Here is a 19757-nt window from a genome sequence, read left to right as displayed (position 1 = left end):
ATGGCGGCCGTGCAGGCGAGGCAGAAGAACCCGGGCAACATCAGCAGGAAGCTCTAAGCCGGTTAATGCAGTATAATTGTCTGGACATAGACTGGCCTTTGTTTGTGCGGTTCATTTCGAATCAGTCGTAATTAACTCCAGAGTGTTTCCAGATTGCTGGGCAAAGAAAAATTGCAGCTTTGAATTTGGGGGGAGAGAGACATTAGCTATGTAGATTATGTTTCCCTTTGATACCAGGCCCTCATGGTAAAAGTTTTCAAATGGGTGAAAGGGGGGAGCAGAACTCCATGCGTTTCTCTTCTCTCTTTTTTAGTGTCTTTTTAAGCAGAATTAACAAGTAACATATGCTATATACATATTTACACACACGTCTGTCTTTCTATAAACATATTAAGGCTTTAAATCTCTTTCCCATGATTGTGCAGCTAAACGTTTTTCATTGTACACCATTACAGATTGGTATCTGTGTCAGCGTCGTGTGAATTTATTTCCTAAAGGCTATTCTGTGGACAGGTAATTTGTATAAAAAGATTCCCGTGCTACACGTATGCCACCGCAGAATGGTGCCACACCCGGCGGTAATGATACGGTGTCTATTGAAAATGAGGGCCTTAAACATATCTGTGACACCACCGGAGTCCTGCCGCTTCTACTGTTACACCTAGGAAAAAAGAGACTTAGAGAAAAGGCTATGGGAAAAAAAAGAATACACACAAATATATCCTCTTTTTTTTTTTTTACTCTTTTAACACACGATTTCTTTAAACCAGAAAGAATTAACACTACCCCCCCCCTCACCACCAAATCCACCACAACCCGCCTCCTGCGTGTCTTAAGAAGCCAGAGAAAGCTGTTGATGTTCAGATAATACCGCTTTGATGGATTTCTCATCAGCTTGGCAACAAATAAACAGGTATAATTACTCTTACCAGGGTCTATTCACAGCCTCCGACTGGGCTCCACTCACACCGTGACTCCCTATTGTCTTTGCCTAACTCACTATGACATTTTGATAGAGGATTTTAGTGAAGGAGAAGAAGAAGGAGAAAAAAAAAAACCCAAAGACGACTCGGGGGGGTGGGGGTGGGGGGTGTGACCTTTACTAACACGATATAGTTCAAAGTTTTTGTTTTTGTTTTTTCTTTCTCCTCCTCTAACTTTTTTTAACCTGTGTTTCTTCTTGACTTAAAGACAGAATGAATCTTAGGAGGGAGAAAAAGAGCAAGTGAAATCCTCAGCTTAGAAAAAAAAAAAAGCCTGCTGTCCTTCTTGGTGAGCTTCTTAAAAAAAAAAAGAAAAGGGTGACTGAGGGGGAGGCAGCAAAGAAAAACAATAGCCAAAAGAGTCCCTCAGCCCCTCTTTTTCCCAAGAACTTAGCACTGCGACGAAGCGAGCATTCCTGCCCCATTATTCCTCTCTCTTGATCAGATCACATTCTTTTTAATCACTTCACAGGGCCGCGTCTCCACGGACCGTGGCGAGAAGGGGGCCGGGACAGTCTTAATTAAAAACCTGAGGTAGAAACACTGTTTGCCGTTGCTTTGTTCCAATGGGAAAACCGGGAACTGTTTCTCCATGCAGGCAGACCTGTCCTCATTGTTTTCGGAGTCCTTTCTGTTCCGAGGGAAAGGTCTTTGTATTCAGGAGCGCTTTTTTTTTTCTTCCCTCAGCCTTCTCTTTGTAGGTTTAGAAAGAGTGAGAATGTAAAAAAAAAAAACCAAAAAGGTGGAGGAAAAACTGTTTCACACTTAAGTCACCTCATGTGGGAGTGATGTTTTGGATTTTGAAAGAAAAAAAAAGAAAAAGGAGAAGAATAATCGCTTTTTTTTTTCTTTTCTTTTTTTTAAATGAATATAAAAAGAAGTTAGTGGATAGAAGTTTTTTTTTTTCGTGGGATTAGCTCCAGCTTTTGTGTCTTTGTTTGGGGTTGGTGTCAGCGGACATGTCGAGTTACGGTGGAGAAAATAAAAAAAGGTGGATGCAACGGACGTGGCGAGGTTCACAGAACGAATTTTCCTTAGTTCAATCTTTCAAAAACGTATTTTTCGACTAACTTCTGTCTGAGAGACAAAAAAATCCCAACTTTACACTTGATATGTGAAATGAATTAGATGTAAGAAGAATTAAATATACACGGCTGTGCTAAGTGACACCTGCGCGGCTAACAGATTTCACGTGAGGTTCGATCAAGCTAAAGACATGTACTGCGACAGAGATACACCACGTCCTGACAGTGAGACAGTGTCCATCATGTGAAGGTCATCCTTTTATGACATGCACCCGAGACCGAATGAGGCAGGAATGTGTCTCTCTCTCACTAACACACATACACACACACACACACACACTGTTTCTCCTGCACCCACAGGCTCTGAAAGACACAGCTGCTGGCTCTGTGATGGTGCCTTGTGATCTTACAGTGGAGATGCACAAATGATCACAGGAGAGCACTGTAATCTGGGCTCGGCCTCGCCGCCAAACGTGCTTTTAGACACACATTCCTGTAGGATTGCATAAATGCTGGCCCACCTACTCCCGTCTGTTTTTTTTTTTCTTTTTTGGGTGGGAGGAAGCTTGTTTTTGGACTGCTAATTTCGCACCAGGATTAAACAAATCGTGCTTTTTCATATTGTCAATTGCTTTTCTTTCATTTCTGCTTAGCATGCTTCATTCATTGGATTAATTTAATCCCGACATTGCTTCACAGCCAAACATACGTTAGCGTTAAAGCTTTATTCAAATATTATATTCAAATATTATACTATTCATTTTTTTAAATTCAGTACTAGCCTAGCATTGCAGCATTGCTAGCATCATGTTGTAGCTCATGAGCCTGTTGGTGGAGAGGCGGTGGATCCCTGTGACATGATGGACACTCTTTTTCCTGACATGTCCAGGGCACCGGGTCGATATTCAGGCTTCACATCTGCATTCCTGGCCTGAAGAATGAATCATGTGTGATTTCAGCCCTGCAGAAAGAGAGAGAGAGAGAGAGAGAGAGAGAGAGAGAGAGAGAAATGATTGAAAGATTTTCATCAGTGAGGCGCACGTATGATTTGTGAAAGCCTGGAGAGAGCCTGATTGAAGCGGTGACGGTTGAAAGATGGGCAGCCTTCCAAGATTGATAACATCACAATGGTATTTCAAATGGTGTTTCTTATGTGCCAGGATTTTTATTTATTTTTTTGTAAGATGCCAAGTAAAGAAAATGGAGAAAAAAAATATTAAATCATTGGATGGTCCCCTAAGGATGATTGGTGTGTGTGTGTGTGTGTGTGTGTGTGTGCAAAATATTTATTAGAGTTTGGACTGGATGTTAGGTCAGTGCATGGGCTAGAATTCGGATGGGCGAGTAATCAGGGCTTGTTAAATACCCGCTGGATCCGTCAGAGGGGGAAAGCTGATTAAATCAGCAACACAGGAACCAAACCGCTGGTGATTTGAATTTTTTTTGGACTTCCCCTTGCACACCAGGTTTTGTAGCCATGACTCCTTTTTTATGTTGAAAATGCAGGAGTGTTGTTTTCTGGATCATGTGGTAAAAACATGAGGTGCTGATGTGATCTCCTACCACTATACGTTTTCTAAGCTGTTTTCTCTCTCTCTCTCTTTTTGTGTTTTTGTTGTTTTTTCATGCAGGTCCCTGACAGACTGGATGAAATGAGATCCCCATGTAGCGATTGCCATGGAAACCTGTGACTCCCCTTCTCTTTCATGGCAGGAAAATGGGCAGAAGCTATCAAAGCTACGTGAAACGCCACATCTTGATAATGAGGTGCCAGAGAAAGTCCCTGGGATGGAGCCTGACAAGGAAAACAGCCCTGCGGACGTCAACCTAAGGACGGACGAAAACCGGCGAGAGTTTGCATTGGGATTGAGCGCGGAGAATGCGGCTGCCGCCCTGGGCGCCTCCACTAAAGAGATCCCCTGCAACGAATGTGCCACTTCTTTCTCAAGTTTACAAAAATACATGGAGCACCACTGCCCGAACGCCCGCCTTCCCCTTCTGAAGGACGAGAATGAGAGCGAGGTCAGTGACCTCGAGGACAGCGATGTGGAGAACCTGACAGGAGAGATCGTTTACCAGCCCGATGGCTCAGCTTACATTCTTGAGGACTCCAAAGAAAGTGGTCAGAACGCCCAGTCAGGTGTCAAAAGCCTGTTTTCCCCAGCACTGTTTTCAAACTCCCAAACTGGTGCCAGGGACAAGACTGAGCAGTCTGCCACTGCCCCCATGTCCTTTTACCCACAGGTGATCAATACTTTTCACATTGCTTCATCCCTCGGGAAACCATTTACAGCCGAACAGGCTTTCCCAAATACCTCAGCATTAGCAGGAGTTGGTCCTGTGTTGCACAGTTTCCGTGTCTACGATCTCCGACACAAGAGTGATAAAGACTATCTTACCATTGATGGCGCAGCCAAAAACTCCTGTGTGTCCAAAGATGTTCCTAACAATGTGGACTTGTCCAAATTTGATGGTTGCATAAGCGATGGGAAGAGGAAACCCATTCTGATGTGTTTCTTGTGCAAGCTGTCTTTTGGTTATAGTAGGTCATTTGTAACCCATGCTGTGCATGATCATCGGATGACCCTCAACGAGGAGGAGCAGAAGCTCCTTAGTAATAAATATGTCTCTGCCATCATACAGGGCATTGGCAAAGACAAAGAACCTCTTATAAGCTTTCTGGAACCAAAAAAATCCAATTCTGTGTTACCCCACTTTTCTACTGCAAACTTCATGGGCCCTGATCCAGGCATTCGCGGCCTATGGAACGCCTTACACGCGGAGAATGGCGATTCCTTGCAGGCCAGTTTTGCCTTCTTGAAAGGAAGTGCCAGTTCGGCTTCCTCTGCAGAGCAGTCGCCCAGGAGTACCCAAATGCCAAAGGCTGAGATAACACTTGGGGGAACACCCTCCTCAGCACTTAAGTCTCCTGTTGGCTCTGCTTCCCTCCATTGCTCATCTCCAGGGGCTAGGGACCAGGAGAGCAACTGTGAGCGGCAGAAGAACGCTAGCACTTTGCATTCTAATGGGGAGCTCCCCATCAAAAGTGAACCAGGAGATGCAGTCGATGCAGAGGAGGACGAAGATATGTACTTAAACGAGCTTGATGATGATGGTGTAGACGAACTAGTGGACAATACCAGTAGCAAAGATTTCCCTCTTTTAAACCAAAGCATTTCTCCTTTATCATCCAGTGTGCTAAAATTTACTGAAAGGGGTAGCTCTTCTTCCTCTGTGACTGTTCCCGACGACCTAGAGAAGGTTAAACAAGCTGCCGCCAGCAGGGACTGCAGCAATGACTCTGTCAACTGCAGCGGAGGCAGTAAGGACTACAGTGACTCTAATGGAGGCAGAGATGGCACGCCGCCCTCTCATCCCCTCGACCTGATGCGACGAGATGACGAAAGCCCGGGCCCTCTGCACCAGCACGCTGCCACTCCCAGCACGCCCAGCACTCCTGGCCCTGCAGAGGGTTCCCCAGGCAGCGGCATCGAGTGCCCAAAGTGTGACACTGTGCTCGGGTCCTCCCGCTCTCTGGGCGGCCACATGACCATGATGCACTCGCGGAATTCCTGCAAAACGCTCAAGTGCCCCAAGTGCAACTGGCACTACAAGTACCAGCAGACACTGGACGCCCACATGAAGGAGAAGCACCCCGAGTCGGGTGGCTCCTGCGTGTACTGTCGCACCGGGCAGGCTCACCCACGCCTAGCCCGTGGCGAGAGTTACACATGTGGTTACAAACCTTTCCGCTGTGAGGTGTGCAACTACTCCACCACCACCAAAGGCAACCTTAGCATCCACATGCAGTCGGACAAGCATCTCAACAATGTGCAAAACTTGCAGAACGGCGGCTCAGAGCCCACCTACAACCATGCCGCCCCCGTCGCCAGTGGCGGCCTGAGCGGCTGCAGTGCACCCTCGCCGTCCAAGCCGAAGCAGAAGCCGACTTGGCGCTGTGAGGTGTGCGATTATGAAACCAACGTGGCACGGAATCTACGGATCCACATGACTAGCGAGAAGCACATGCACAATATGATGCTCTTGCAGCAGAACATGAAGCAGATCCAGCACAACCTTCACCTGGGCCTGGCGCCGGCCGAAGCCGAGCTCTACCAGTACTACCTGGCTCAGAACATCGGCCTGACCGGCATGAAGCTGGACAACCATTCAGATCCGCAGATGATGATTAACCCCTTCCAAATGGATCCCAGTAGTGCCACAGCTCTGGCTCCTGGGCTTGGTGAGTAGATTTATTTTCATGTGTTTGTTTGTCTTTGTCTCTTTGTCTTTCCCTCCCTCCCTCCCTCCCTCCTGGGCCCTTTCATTCTTTCTGTCTTCATCACTCCACCCATTATTGTATCCTTCTACCAACCTAGTCCTTGATTAAAAAATTACTATGAATTGTGGCACGGGTATTATTCTTAATCTTTCATTCTTAATTTTCTCAAGTCTGCTTAATCCATCTCCATCTCCCACCCCTACTCTGTAAGACCTTATCTAAAAACCAACAGTATGGAGTAGATTTCTCCAGGAACTTTCACAATGACCTGACAGCAGCTTTCTCACTCTTTTATCCCCACTCCAGAGCTGCAGGTCATGACCGAGCAGATGCAGCCTCTGAATTCTCAATGCTGAAAACAAATGCCTCTCTGCATGTCTTCACCTTAACTCTTAGCACGAGCTGGCACATATATTAGCCTGTCACTGTCTATTGTTTCTGTGAATTCTTTGTCCTTTATTGAAAAAGCAGTCACACACACACGCTCATATTTTAAGTCTAGCAGATTGCTACATGTGGTCTACAAAAAGGTCCAGATATTAAACTGGTGCAATTATTGAATTTTCTTTTGTAGAACATTGAGGAATGAGGTATTCGACTTGTAAAAAAATATGAAAGGATCAAAGAAATGTACAATTAGCCGCATGTTAGATGATATGCTTTACATTCGGAGCTTAGATTATAGCAGATTCTCTTTTTTATTGATCAACGTTCAAGTCTATGGTAGGAAAAAAACAGTACATACTCAGGAATGACATGCCCAGTAGGAGTAATTAAAGCTATCTGATGAGGGGGGGTTTAGAAGTTGAAAGGGATGATTGTAATTGATCCTGATTCAATCCTATTACAGCTTTTTATAGTAAAGGCATTATACAGTCCACTACTCCTCACCAAGGTTTTATTTTAGCAAATCCTTTTGTGTGGGTGCCCTACTCCAGTTTCTCTAAAAACATCTACCTTTGTCCACTTCTACCCCTTCTGTCCTTCCTTGCAGTCAATAATGAGCTGCCGTCAGAGCTGCGTCTCATGAGCGGTCAGCTAATGGCCGAGGACTTGTCCATCCTCTCCGCCGGAGAGCTGTCGCCTTGCATCAACGACCCGCTGCTGAAACTTTTCCAGTGCGCTGTGTGCAACAAATTCACCACGGACAGCCTGGAGGCTCTGAACGCCCACGTGGTGGCCGAGCGCCTGCTCCCGGAAGACGAGTGGAGGGCCGTGATGGGCGACGTGTACCAGTGCAAGCTGTGCAACTACAACACGCAGCTCAAGGCCAACTTCCAGCTCCACTGCAAGACTGATAAGCACATGCAGAAGTACCAGCTGGTGGCCCACATCAAAGAAGGAGGGAAGGCCAACCAGTGGCGCCTCAAGTGCATCGCCATCGGCAATCCTGTGCACCTGAAGTGCAACTCCTGCGACTACTACAGCAACAGTGTAGAGAAGCTGCGGCTACACACCACCAACCAGAGGCACGAGGCAGCTCTCAAGCTCTACAAGGTCAGGGCCTTTTCCACCCCAAGCTTTACTGATCTGATATCTTTCTAATCACTGTGTGAATGTGTGTCTCTATGTGTGTGTGTGTGTGTGTGTGTGTGTGTTTGTGTGTGTGTCTAAGTGAGTTCCTGTGTGAGTGTGCGCATGCTCTACCCAACCCACACTTGATGCCATAGGCTGATTTGCTAAATGTAAACCAGAGTATGTACATTATCCTTCTCCATTACACCTCATAATGTAGCTGAGGTAAATGGACAGTGGCTAGCGCAGTGGCCTGAGACAGCGCGCTGATTCAGTGCCTGTGGTCAAGCGCAGGTAAATATGGGCTATTTGTTTTCCAGCACCTTTGTTTTTATGATGCCAAATGTCATTAAGCGAGCTGTAAATTTGATTTACCCCTCCACGGCCACTCATTCCCAGTCTTCCCTCTCCCTTTCCTGTAAAGACACCCCCAGCCAGGGACATAACAGTCAGCCTATTTACATGATGCCTTTCGAAAATCAAACTTAATTGAGTTTCATGTCAGAAATATCAATATGGCGCAGTGAGCCAGGCTGATATTTGGTTCTCTGAATGCGTACTTCACCAAAAAAAAAATAAAATAAAAAAATCTGCCTTGTCACCTTCAGAGTGAGGGAATCTCTCAGGAGGTGACTTCAGAAGATGAGTAGTTGTGGGAAGGTGTGCTGAAAAAGTCTCTCTGTGTCTGTGGGTTGTGATTTTTTTTTTGTTGATGTTGGTTGTCTTTGGAAAAGGTGTTTGGAAAGTGTTCTCCTGGCAAAATCTAGGACAGACGATCCACAGCGCACAGTTAGGGGCTGGTAGTGCTTAAGACCGAGGCCGGTGTAGTTCCATCCTGTGCTTAAGTGCTTTTGGGTGTTGACTTACTGGCCTGGTGTGATTGCCTGAAACAATAATACTGATATCCTGAAATCATAGACCTACACTGCATCCCAGACTCATTAGTGGACTTCTCTGGATAAACTATATTAACGTAATGAGGATCTATCGACCAGCCTTAGTCACTTTTGGCAAAGCGTGTGCATAAGCCGAACCCCCTTTGGCTGTATATTTAGAAAAAGTTAATTTAGCGACTGACAATGGCTAGACTGCGCACAGAATTGGCAGGTCTGTAATCGTAATAATGAAATACGATTTTATTACCCTGCCTCAGAACGAAAGCGTCTCCGAGGGGCCTTTTAACAGGGTACACCGAAAAAGAGAAATACACAAAGAGGCCTTTCCAAGAATATTCATTTAACCATAAGCCTGCACTGTAAAAAAATTTAAAAAAAAGAAAGAGAGACGGAGTGAGAGACGAGACGAGAAGACTCACTTTCTTCATGCGTTCACTCGGTGTTAGTGATGTGGCGTTAGTATCTGAGCAACAAAGAGCAAATCCTCTGACGAGTGAAGTCAGCATGAGCCAAATGAAGCCCTGAAAGAATCGCATGTGGAATTTTGAGGCCTGGCATTAAAAACCCTGTCCATGGGAATGTTTTGAAATCCTTAGCAGTTTAAAACTTTTTTTTTCCACCCCCCTCTCTTTTTTTTCATAAGGGCTTCACTAATTCTCTAAGCAAACAAAAAAGGATTCCATAGCAACAAAGAGCACTGGAGATCATGTAGGAAGACAAGTAGACTGAAGATTAGGAGGTGAGAAAGGCCTAGCTTAGTCATGAGCTCAATAGCATGCGGTTGTTGCTGCATGCATGGACATGGCTGCGGGTGCAGGTTGTTTGCACGCTTGTGTACATGCGAGAGGGTCACTCCTGGATTTTTTTTGGCATTCAACATAATTAAACAGGAGTCATGTGACACCGATCCTGATAACGCTGAATGATAGTGAGGTTACATTTATAGTGCTGTTTTTAAAGTAATGAGTCTGAGCAATACTTTTTTTTTCCCTTTTTTAACCCATTCCTTTCTACTGACACAGAATGAAAATAGCAGGTGGCTGTTGTAGGGATTAAAACAGTGCCATTGTTTCGCGTTCACGTGTCGGTAAATCCAGCAGTAGCATGACAAAGCCTACTCTTTCTATCACCAAAAAAAAAAGAAGAAAATAATGAAGTAATCTAACCAAAGCTTAGATTACCAGCATGAAAAAAAGACATGAAAGTGATTTTTAAGTATTTATTCAGCCTAATGTACAGAGCGAGAGCAGTGTCCGTTCGCCCAGCGCTCTTTCCTGCCCCATCTTTTTTTCAATGCCAGCAGGGGGAAATCTGTTTTACAGATGCAGCCTTTAATGTGTTTGGCAGAAATGAGAATATTTCACTCATAGACATATGGTAGTAAAGCTTAAAAAAATAGAGACTTCTTTATTTGACCAGAAAAACACCTCTCTTTTTATGTTTAAAGGTGAAAGGCACATGGGATTGGGTAGTTTGGCTCGGCGCACCAAAAGAACAAAGCGCTGACGACGTTTCCATATGGATCTGGAATACTAAATATCTTTACGGCCGAAGAAATGTCTGAGGATACGGAGAATATTCGGAGCATTTATTTATTTATTTTTGCTTCTGCCTTTTTCCGTCAGGGAGCGACGACATTTCTGCGTCGAGGAATACAATTATATTAGCAGAAGGTAGGGTAAATACGACAGACTAAAAGCAGCTTGCTCTCACAAGCCGTTAAACTCCGCCGAAACGAATCTGTATTTCTGTTTGGATTAAGCCTATAATAAGGATATATAGTCATGATATAATTATTAATAATAAACACTCAAATAAATGCAGATGTGGGACGATATAAATCTGTCATGACCATTGAAAGGCAGCGTAACGCTCGGTTAGGAAATGGCAGGAAATGTGTGTTTCTCCAAAGAGAGGATTTGCACTGGGCATTTGGGTCATTTAGAGCCAAGAATGTTCATGGTCAGTGTGTCGGAGTCAGAGAGTGAGCGAGGAAACTCAAATACCAAACCGCACCTGTTCCTCAGCTGGGCCTCTATCTCTCTCTCTCTCTTTCTCTTTCTCTCTTTTTGGATCTTGATGTCCAGTGTGAGTGTGTGTGAGTGTGTGTGTGTGTGTGTGTGTGTGCATCCCAGTCTGCTAGCCAGGAGTTATGAAGTAGTTGATTACAGCAGTCGCAGCCAATCCGTCATCAGCCAAGCAGAATGCTTGTGTCTGTCTAAAGCCCACCACATTATTTCCATATTTGTATTTGTCTTCTGTTTCTCCCTCATCTCCTTCTCCGCCTCCTCTTTCTCCACATTTCCCTCCCTTTCTCTCTCTCTCTCTTTTGCTCTCTCTCTCTCTGTCTTTCATTTCCAAGACCACCGGGACCCTGGCACATACACTGCTCATCTTTTCTGGTGGATGGTGGAGAGGGGCACTGGCTCTCCACAGTCCTGTCCCCAGGGAGCAGCAGATAGCCCATCTCATTATCCATGATACGGATGGCAACATCATTGGTCGGGGCAGGGAAATGAGAGGGGAAATTAAAAGAGGAGAGAGCGAGAGAGAGAGAAAGGGCGAGCAGGAAGGAGGGGTGCAGAGGGTTTAAAAAAAAAAAACTGGAGAAATTTCATGATTTATCAGACAAGGTGTTTTCTTTTTCTTCCTTATATATATATATATATTTTTTTTTACATTTTATCTTTCAGGGGTTTTTTTTTGTCTACAAGGACAGCGTATCCTTTTCTGTTAAAAAAAAATCAAGATGGCCACCAATTGACAGGCACGTTATTAAGTCCACGCCGTTATACCGCACTCATTACTGAAGGTCAAGCCCACGTCCCTCTCATTTGAAAATCAAATGTCCCATATATATGCGGCTATAATTATTGGACTGTCATTTCAGCTGGTGCGAATCCACAAGCGGGAGAAGATGGAGTCGGAGTGTATTTGCATAAAAGAGTCATAGTTCACAGGGTATAGCGTGAAGAGACCTCTCCTTCGTCATCTCGACATACAGAACAGACCTGCGCTAGTGGTGTTTTCAGTGACCGTGTCGTGTTTCGGCAGCCTTTCGCTTATTTTTTTCCGTTTTCTGGATGTGGTTTAACGTTAAAGCATGAAAGGACACTAGCTGACGTCCGTGTAGAGTTGGATCGAGGCGTGATTATTTCTGCTTGCATAAACACACGTGTGCCCTCCCTCTTCCTCCTGCCCACTGGAGCAACCAGATTATTCAAACGCTCTCATCTTTCACCTGCGCCAGGATTACAATGGGAATCTGTCAGAGGGAGGGTGCGTGGAGAGGGGGAGGAGGTTATAATTAAAGCATAAAGACAGACGAGTGCGGCTGCGAAAACACAAAGCCGGGGAAGGGCTTTGGACAGGCCGTAATGCCTCTGTTAATAATCCTCGTAGATATTAATAGGAATCGGTATTTCTGTTATTTCCCTGCTTTTTCTTCTGGTTATCTACACTATGAAAGCAGATGGTCATCTCCATGCTCGAGCTCCAGCGGCTGTTGAGTGACAACACTAGCGACTCAGCACTTAACTGGAGCACACTCCACCTCTCTCTCTCTCTCTCTCTCTCTCTCTCTTTCTCTCTCTCTCTTCTCCTTTCTGGTACTGTGTTCCCCCTTTTGAGAATGCTCTGATATTAATAACCAGACGTGATCTTCCTGCTGGCCCGGGGGTCATCCAGGCTGGCCAGGTCAGCCCATTTGTCTGTGTGCAGCCACTGTGAAGGCTATTGAGGCTGACAGGTATGGGAGCAGCAGCAGGGGGTGGAGGAACGGAGGAACGAAGGGTAGTGAAGGGGGGGGGTACAACCAAAAATGGAGCGTCACACTGCCTCAAAACAAAGAGTGGCAGAAGTTTGTAATTTTTTCCTCCCCTTTCATTTGTTTTTGGGCTTTTTTTTCATCCTTCCCCCCACCCTGTTCAATTCTACTGGGATTTGAGAGCCAGCTTAACAAAGGATGACTCATCAAGCACTGATAAGGCCGGCGCTGAAAGGAGTTGAATTGCAATAATATGATACTCTTGGTTAAAAAAAATAGAGAAGGTAATTAGCTTTGTTTTAAGTCTCTAGACACAGAGGTGGGCGCAAATGTAGGACTCCTGCCTGGAAAGGATTATTGGACGATAAACGTATGTCTGCACATCACCAATTCCCACGGGTTTTGGCGTGTGTGTGTGTGTGTGTTTGTGTGTGTGTGTGTGTAAAAACTCAAACCACGATGATGAAGCTATTCGCTTATTGAATGAAACTGAAAGGGTGTGAATGTGATCAATATGCAGATCAATATTTATTGATAATATTTAATAACTCCGTGGCCTGAGACAGTATAGTCAAAGCAGAACAACGGTCATGGGTGACAGTTTTTGCATACATTATCGTGCCCAAAATGCCAGACAGCATACCTCCAGTAATTGGTTTTAAACATTAGGTGCTCGCTGAATAGATGAGCAGTGTGTGATATTCGATTACAGAGCAAAGAACCCATTTAGCCTCCTGTTCTTCCCCAGCCAGGATTTCCAACACAATACGATTTACCTCCCTTAGGTTCAGCAGGATTAGACCGCTACTAGTAATCCTTAATGCTTTGAAATAGACCCGATAGAAGTCCCGCTCGCTTGTTTGGGATTACATTCATGAGTTTTGTTAAACTAACCTGTTGAAATATTGGGGAATTTTTTTGGAGGATGAATACAGAACGCTTAATGTGCACGAAAAGAATTCGGTTTTTATTGGGAAGTTTAAATAATCAGCGTTGGGATGCGGTTTAGCAGCAGAAAATCTGCCTTTAAACCTTTGTTACTTCACATTTGTGTCCATATTATGCACTGTCCAGTTTAGACTTTCTGTAATTCTCCATTTTAAAACCTTGTTTGATTTCAGATCACATCATTAACAAACAATAACTCCCTCCTCCTCTCCCCGATAATCTGTCTAAAGTAACACGGCTTGCCCTGGAAGCCAGGAACGGAGGCGTGCTAGCTAACCGTTTAGCCTCCACAGCAAGCTGATGAACTTGTTATTAATGACTGATAGGATCAGTTCGAGTCTTTAATTTGTATCAGGAGGAATTTCGAAGACGCTGCCTCTTTTCTGTCGCTCACTGCTAAAGAACAAAGGCAAACATTTCAGTAATCTTCAAAGTGGTCTGTGGTATGTTGAGTGGACTTTGGTATGTGGACTAAAGCTTTTCAATGAAAAACACACACACACACACACACACAAAAACAATGTCCTCCCTATTACAGGTAACGGCTGTATAAACTGCAGAAGCTTCCGGTTGTATCGGCTTACTCTGTCACTACGGAGATCCTCCTTTCTGCCTTCCCTGAGTGTATATTCATGAGTGTGTGTGTGTGTGTTCTTGTTGGTGTGTGTGCTATTTGCCTAGGCTCTCTTGAGAAAGCCAGGGTTAAAAGCAGTTGAACTCAAAGGCTTGTCTCCTGTAGCTTTCTTAGTGCAATATGCAAAGCTCTGTCTTAAGAGCTGCTCTCGTCGAGGGCTGAGAGTAGTAAAGGAGGAAAAAGAGCTCTTTAAATGTGTTCCCCCTCCTGATCCTGATGCTCCTGCTTGCCACTCTTTTTTACCCCCCTACCACTAACCCGTCCTTCTTCACCCCCCCCGCCTTCGCTTGCTCTAATAGGTTGCAAATCAGGGAGCCACCTCTGTGCTGTTGTTGAAGGCAGATGGGATATGAAAGGCTTCAGTGTTTAAAAGCATGAATAGGAAGAAGCGCACGGTCCTGGGCGGGGCCTCGGTCACAAGCTTATCAGATACACAAGGTGCAGGAAAAGTCGGCGTTTGCACTCTTGTACTTGATTTACAGAGTTACGCACAAGCGTTAAGTGCTCTTAAATGTAGAAAAGCGGTGTAGTGTGACAACAACACTGTCTCAAACGTTTACATGGATGTAGGAATGCCATCGTGGTCAGCATGACATGGGAACAGTTCCTCAACCTCAGGTGCATCACTCCAGCTCCTAAGTACGGACCTTGAGTACATTTTTAAGCAGTTACTACAGATTCATCCACTGCAAATGTTAACCTTCACGTCTATCTCACCGCTCACATATGCATGCATGAAAATAAAATCTTCCCACTCCTTTTTTTTTTGCCCTGTGATCCTTTTTCTGGCAAGCTTTCTAAAAATTAGCGAACTTCCTATTTATATCTGTATTCGTATCTCTACCATGATCTGCTCATGCAATATTCATAACGTGTTTATATTTATATAACACAGACCTAACGGCGACTCCTCTCCATTGTAGTTAGATTTCTATGTGGTCAAGCCGGCATTATGGAACATCCTCGTTCCCGTTCCAGTTTAGCCCAGTAATTAGCCCTTTTCCGACCGAGCTAGCTGAGGAGGTCAGGTCCGTGCTATGCTGATCTGGCTGAACTTGATGATGAATTAAATCATGGAAAGAAGAGTCTGAAGTGCACAGGCGCTGGAGCCTCTGGACTTCTTCACTTCCTGTCGAAGACAAGCAAAGCTTTTAAGGGTAATGGTGAGGTCAGAGGATTTAATGGGAAATAAGTGTCCAGGCGACAGATTTTAAATCACCGTAATATAAATACACCTCCATTTTCTTCGCCAGTTTGCTTTCTTTTAAGGCAATTTGAAGAGCGGACGAACACTCGTGTCTGCGTTTGCGGTGGGAAGGATTAGCGAGCGAAGATTAAGCACCGCTCCTTAATCTTCCATATCAACTATTGAGGCAAGAGGTGATATGCAGATGCAATTCCCGAACGCTCCTGCTTACACCGAGAGGGGATTCCAGTACATTATCCTTAGAGATGTAATTTGAATTTGGTTTCTGTAATATATGTAGCTTTGGGGATTTATACTTTAGAAACGTACATAATGTGCATAGATAAGCGCGACTCTCTAGAACTTCCTCAGTATCCTTTCTGTACTGTGTTGAAGTTCATGCTAGTCAAGAACTGACCTCCTGACCTGAATATGTGCAGAAGACAAGCATGTGACCGGCGAATGCCACCGCATGCCAGTCTTTCCGTTCCTCACGCATAGAAGGCCAGTGTGTGACAGCCGTAATAATGGCTCAGTCTCTGGCACAGTGACCCGAGCTTTCTCCAGATTTTCCCCTTCCACGCTATCTATGTTCACCAGGCAGGCACAAGAGATCCTACTTCATACTCACTATCTCAGGCCTAATGACACATACCAGATCAACAACATTAGCTCCCTGTGAAAACATTTCCCTCTCCGTCTCCCCTGCGTGAGCTATTACTGCTGGTGAGGTATGTGTGAAGTCGCCGGATGTTTCGTTCCCAAAGCCCACAGCTGTATTTACTGCAGGAGCGAGCGAGCCAGAGAAAATCAGCGCTAACAGCAATCGATGAAATATTGCGCCGCAGATCAATCAGCGTTTTAAAATCGTTAAAAGACATTTCTCACAGTCGGGTCTGTTGGCAGATGGGCGAGTGAAACGCAAGAACATACATGGGCACATGGACACGTTTGAAATCATGTCGTAAATACAGCACGCAACATGAAATGCTTGTGTGTAAGGAGGCAGATTTATTTGCTGTCCATCACTATTCTGGATTAGTCTCCCAGGTTAGCTCATACCCAACCCCTAAAACCTCTGGCTACTTAAATACTACATTGTGGATAGATATAGTTCTGGACCGGTCATTTTCAGCGAGACTAGTGGGTGTGTCCTGCCTTCCTTTCTCACTCCTCTTGAGAATTCTCACACCACAGAAAGCCTCATTGTGCTAATTTGCTTACTCTTTCTGACCTCCATTTGTGAGGATGATTATTATTCTTGCATGACCTCTAAGCTGCTCACCAATAAGGCTCTGTCTTGGCCTGAACACCCAAAGCCACAATTACATGTGACATCCCTGATGGATTTTGCAAAGGAAAAAAAACAAATAGCGCAGGCAATTTGGAGCCCTTTGATACATTCCTTCGGATTTGTATAGGCAGGGGGAGAGCAAGGGGCCGAACGAGACGCTTTTTCAGAGCCGCCGCATGCTTTCCGCAGAGAAGACAGTGGCCTTGTGAAAGAGCTCGGAAATGGAATGCAGGGGCAGGCATACCTCTCGCGCAAGAATCTCGGTCAGGTTGCCAACAGCGTCTATGATATAGCATTTCATTTATTTCTTCAGGCGCTTACTGGTAACATGTGTTTGCGGGGTGTCAGTATTGATGGAATGGTATATCTGGCTGGCATCCAAGTGAGGCTGGTATGTGTTTAAAATGCTTTGAGGAACAAAACCAGCTTTTGTTGCTTGTCCTTTTTTTTTCTTCCAGGGTCGTAGAGTAACACCGTTCCTTCTCAAAGGGGATCTTTAGGGGATAAAGGAAAGTGTGAAGGCAGAAAATGCTGATGCATTTAGATACAGATACAGTTTTCATTTCACCACACCATGTTATTAGGAAATATTTGCGGCGGTTACGTGGCTCCAGGGCAATTATGCCACAGCTTATTTTAGGTACGTGTTCATTAGGCGTGTTTTTTATGGTTAATGACAGGAAAAAAAGGGCATGTTTGCACAGAATGCTCTAATTTGTCCTTGGTTAGGGATGAACTGATTCTCTCTTTCCTTCCCTTCCCGAGCGAGCGAGTCAGAACCGGCTGAATTAACGGCGAGGCAAAACTCACCTTGTTTCTGAACGCCGCTAATGAGTCTGGTTTGTCACAGCGGAAACTCCTACTGTCGTCAGGAGACAGGCCGAACACGCAGGGGCGAGAGGAGGTGTTTTGTAATCATTGAAGTCGGCATAAATAAATAAGTCCCCTTGTCAGGTTGCAGGGGGAGTGAATAAACACGCTCCATGGGAATTGGGGCTCCGTTTGACAGGTGAAGAGGGGTCCCTGGTGCCTTGATTTGCATTGTTTTGGCAGCCTGGCACTGTGCTGCGTTCCCCCTCTGCGCTGTCAGATGGATGCCTGATTAGGCCGAGGGAGAGGGTTACGCCCCTCGGACCACCCGCTTTGGGAATCCCCGCGTCTGTGCCCCTGGTAAGCTGGCATGATGAGGGATGCCCAGAGACGAGGTGTTAGCGAAAATGATTGGTCCCCGATGAGTTCCAGCTCTTGGTTGTTTGCCAAATGCTAATCCGGAACAATTATCCCTCAAAGACACAAGTGCACCCCATATTGTCCTTGATGAGCCTTTTTGCCACCGACACCACTTGGACCGATTTCAGAGTTCTGCTCGTTCCCCAAGCACCCGAGAAAAGACTGTAGGAGAAAGATTTATCTGCTTGGCTTCGTTTTCTGCTTTTGTTCTCCTGGCACTCTTAACACACCTCTTCAATAAGTTTAGGCCGAATTCTTTTATAAATAGGACTCGTCTCTTTCGCCAGCGGTTTCCTGACATTTAGGGAGTGTGCTGGATGTTGGTCGAGGGGGGGTAGAATATGTTACACGATGCCACAAACATTTTGATTTTTGCAGGCTGCGTATAACCGTTCCCCATGCCTGGTAAGTTTAAACCTCATAAATCAGAAATCTCCCGGCTTGAGGTCCAGATCACCTTGGGCGCATGCCAAAGGCTTCTATAAAGGGGAAAAGAAAAATACCATATTTCAATATAAGCCTTGAGAAAACAACCAGGAATTTGCTGATTTAGAATCTACTAGAATATATTAATGTTTTCTAAAATTGTAGACAGTTTGTTTCTGTGTGATACTTAAACCGTTTGACAAGTCCGGTTGTATTGTGTTTTATTAGGACCATGAAAACGGATACTCAGCAATAACTGCGTGCAAGAATAATTTAAGATCTGCGGTCGACCCCGTTCACATGCGATGCAAATCTACTTTATATTACCCAGTAATTGAGGCTGCTAAAGTGGGGTAAAATACGGCGACAGGAGGACGAGCGTACCTCATACAATAGCCAGCTAACAAACCCCAAGCTAATGGCTGTTTATCAGCGATAGTTATTAACCGTGATATGGCTCGGTCATGCAGAGGGAAATTATTTCGCTGTTTTCTCAGAAACCATTTTAATGGATCTGAGCTGGAATGTTTCAGTGTGTTATTTGTGCTATTGACAATCAATTAATCATTCAAAGGGTGTCCAGAAAACTGGAATCAGAGAACAGAGAGGAGTTTTAATTGCTCTGAGATTGAGTTTGGCCAAAGTATGACGTACGAGCGAAGTTTCGTTCGAGTAAACAACAGGAACGTTTTTGTCGTGCGTTTCTTCGTACACGACAACCACTTCTGTGGATTCTTGACTGAAGGAGATAAGTGTGGAGCTCGTCATGTTAAGTGAGAGGCCTTCACGTGCCTGCTCTGATGGCCTGGACTCTGTTTTAGGGTTCTAGACACACAGAGAGGCCAAAACAACTACCCTCTCGGGTTAGCTGCCCAGGGAGGGGCCCCGGTTTTAAGAAAAGAAACAAAGATAGCTGTAATTAATGATCCTGAATCCGGGCCAAAAAAGCTTTCTTGTGGCAACTTCAACTTAATTAAAACTTAGGACATTTCAATGGTCGCAGAGAGCCCCCGCTCCAAGAGAGGTCCAGCAGACCCGTGAGAAAATACTAGCAAGTTTAAAGAAAAAAAAGAAAAAGATGTGTGTTACCACTGGTGCCATGACTCTAATCTCTGACAGTCAAAGAATCTATTTAGTCAAAGGCTTTTCTTTTAGGGAGCTCACACCTGCAGGCTGGCTGGCACTTCCTCCCGGTTTGAGAGAAGGCCCGTTTTGTGTTCCAGCGGAAGATCAGATAATGGAGGCCTCGCTCTCGCTTTTGTTTTTGTGCATTGTTCATTAGCCTGCGAGTACTGTAGGCACACTTGATATGCTTGGCTTGCCTGGGGAATAGCGCTGGGGGATGGGCTAGTGTTCGGGTGGGGGTAAGTAAGGGTGTGTTTTGTATATCTGTGTGTGTGTGTGTGTGTGTGTTTCGTGCTGTAGGTGGCAGGGTTACTATTCTGCGTGAAAGCCTTAGCCTTGCATGGTGCAACTCTGCACAATTTTAATGCAAAACTTCAGCCTAAATTAAAGGCCCACAATTGGCAGGCAGTCGTGAATGCAGGAACCCTGCCGCTAGCCACACATCGG

At 45.1% G+C, this 19757-nt stretch overlaps 1 protein-coding gene across 5 annotated transcripts in view; it reads left to right on the top strand.

Moving 5' to 3' along the window:
- zfhx4 (zinc finger homeobox 4) overlaps positions 1–19757 on the top strand; it is a 74566-nt gene that overhangs the window by 14324 nt on the left and 40485 nt on the right. For 3 of the 5 annotated variants that reach the window (XM_058376348.1, XM_058376351.1, XM_058376347.1), the window contains exons 2-3: positions 3640–6251; positions 7285–7787. In XM_058376348.1, coding sequence (XP_058232331.1) covers positions 3686–6251; positions 7285–7787 — 3069 coding nt within the window. In that variant the 5' untranslated portion in view covers positions 3640–3685. Of the gene's footprint in view, positions 1–2961; positions 3436–3639; positions 6252–7284; positions 7788–19757 lie in introns of those variants that run through there. The other 2 variants (XM_058376349.1, XM_058376350.1) reach the window with 2 other exon arrangements.

The sequence above is a fragment of the Hemibagrus wyckioides genome, linkage group LG23, assembly GCF_019097595.1.
Source record: "Hemibagrus wyckioides isolate EC202008001 linkage group LG23, SWU_Hwy_1.0, whole genome shotgun sequence".
Lineage (NCBI taxonomy): Eukaryota > Metazoa > Chordata > Actinopteri > Siluriformes > Bagridae > Hemibagrus > Hemibagrus wyckioides.
Note: the sequence above shows the minus strand (reverse complement) of the source record. Positions and strands in the feature narration are given on the sequence as shown.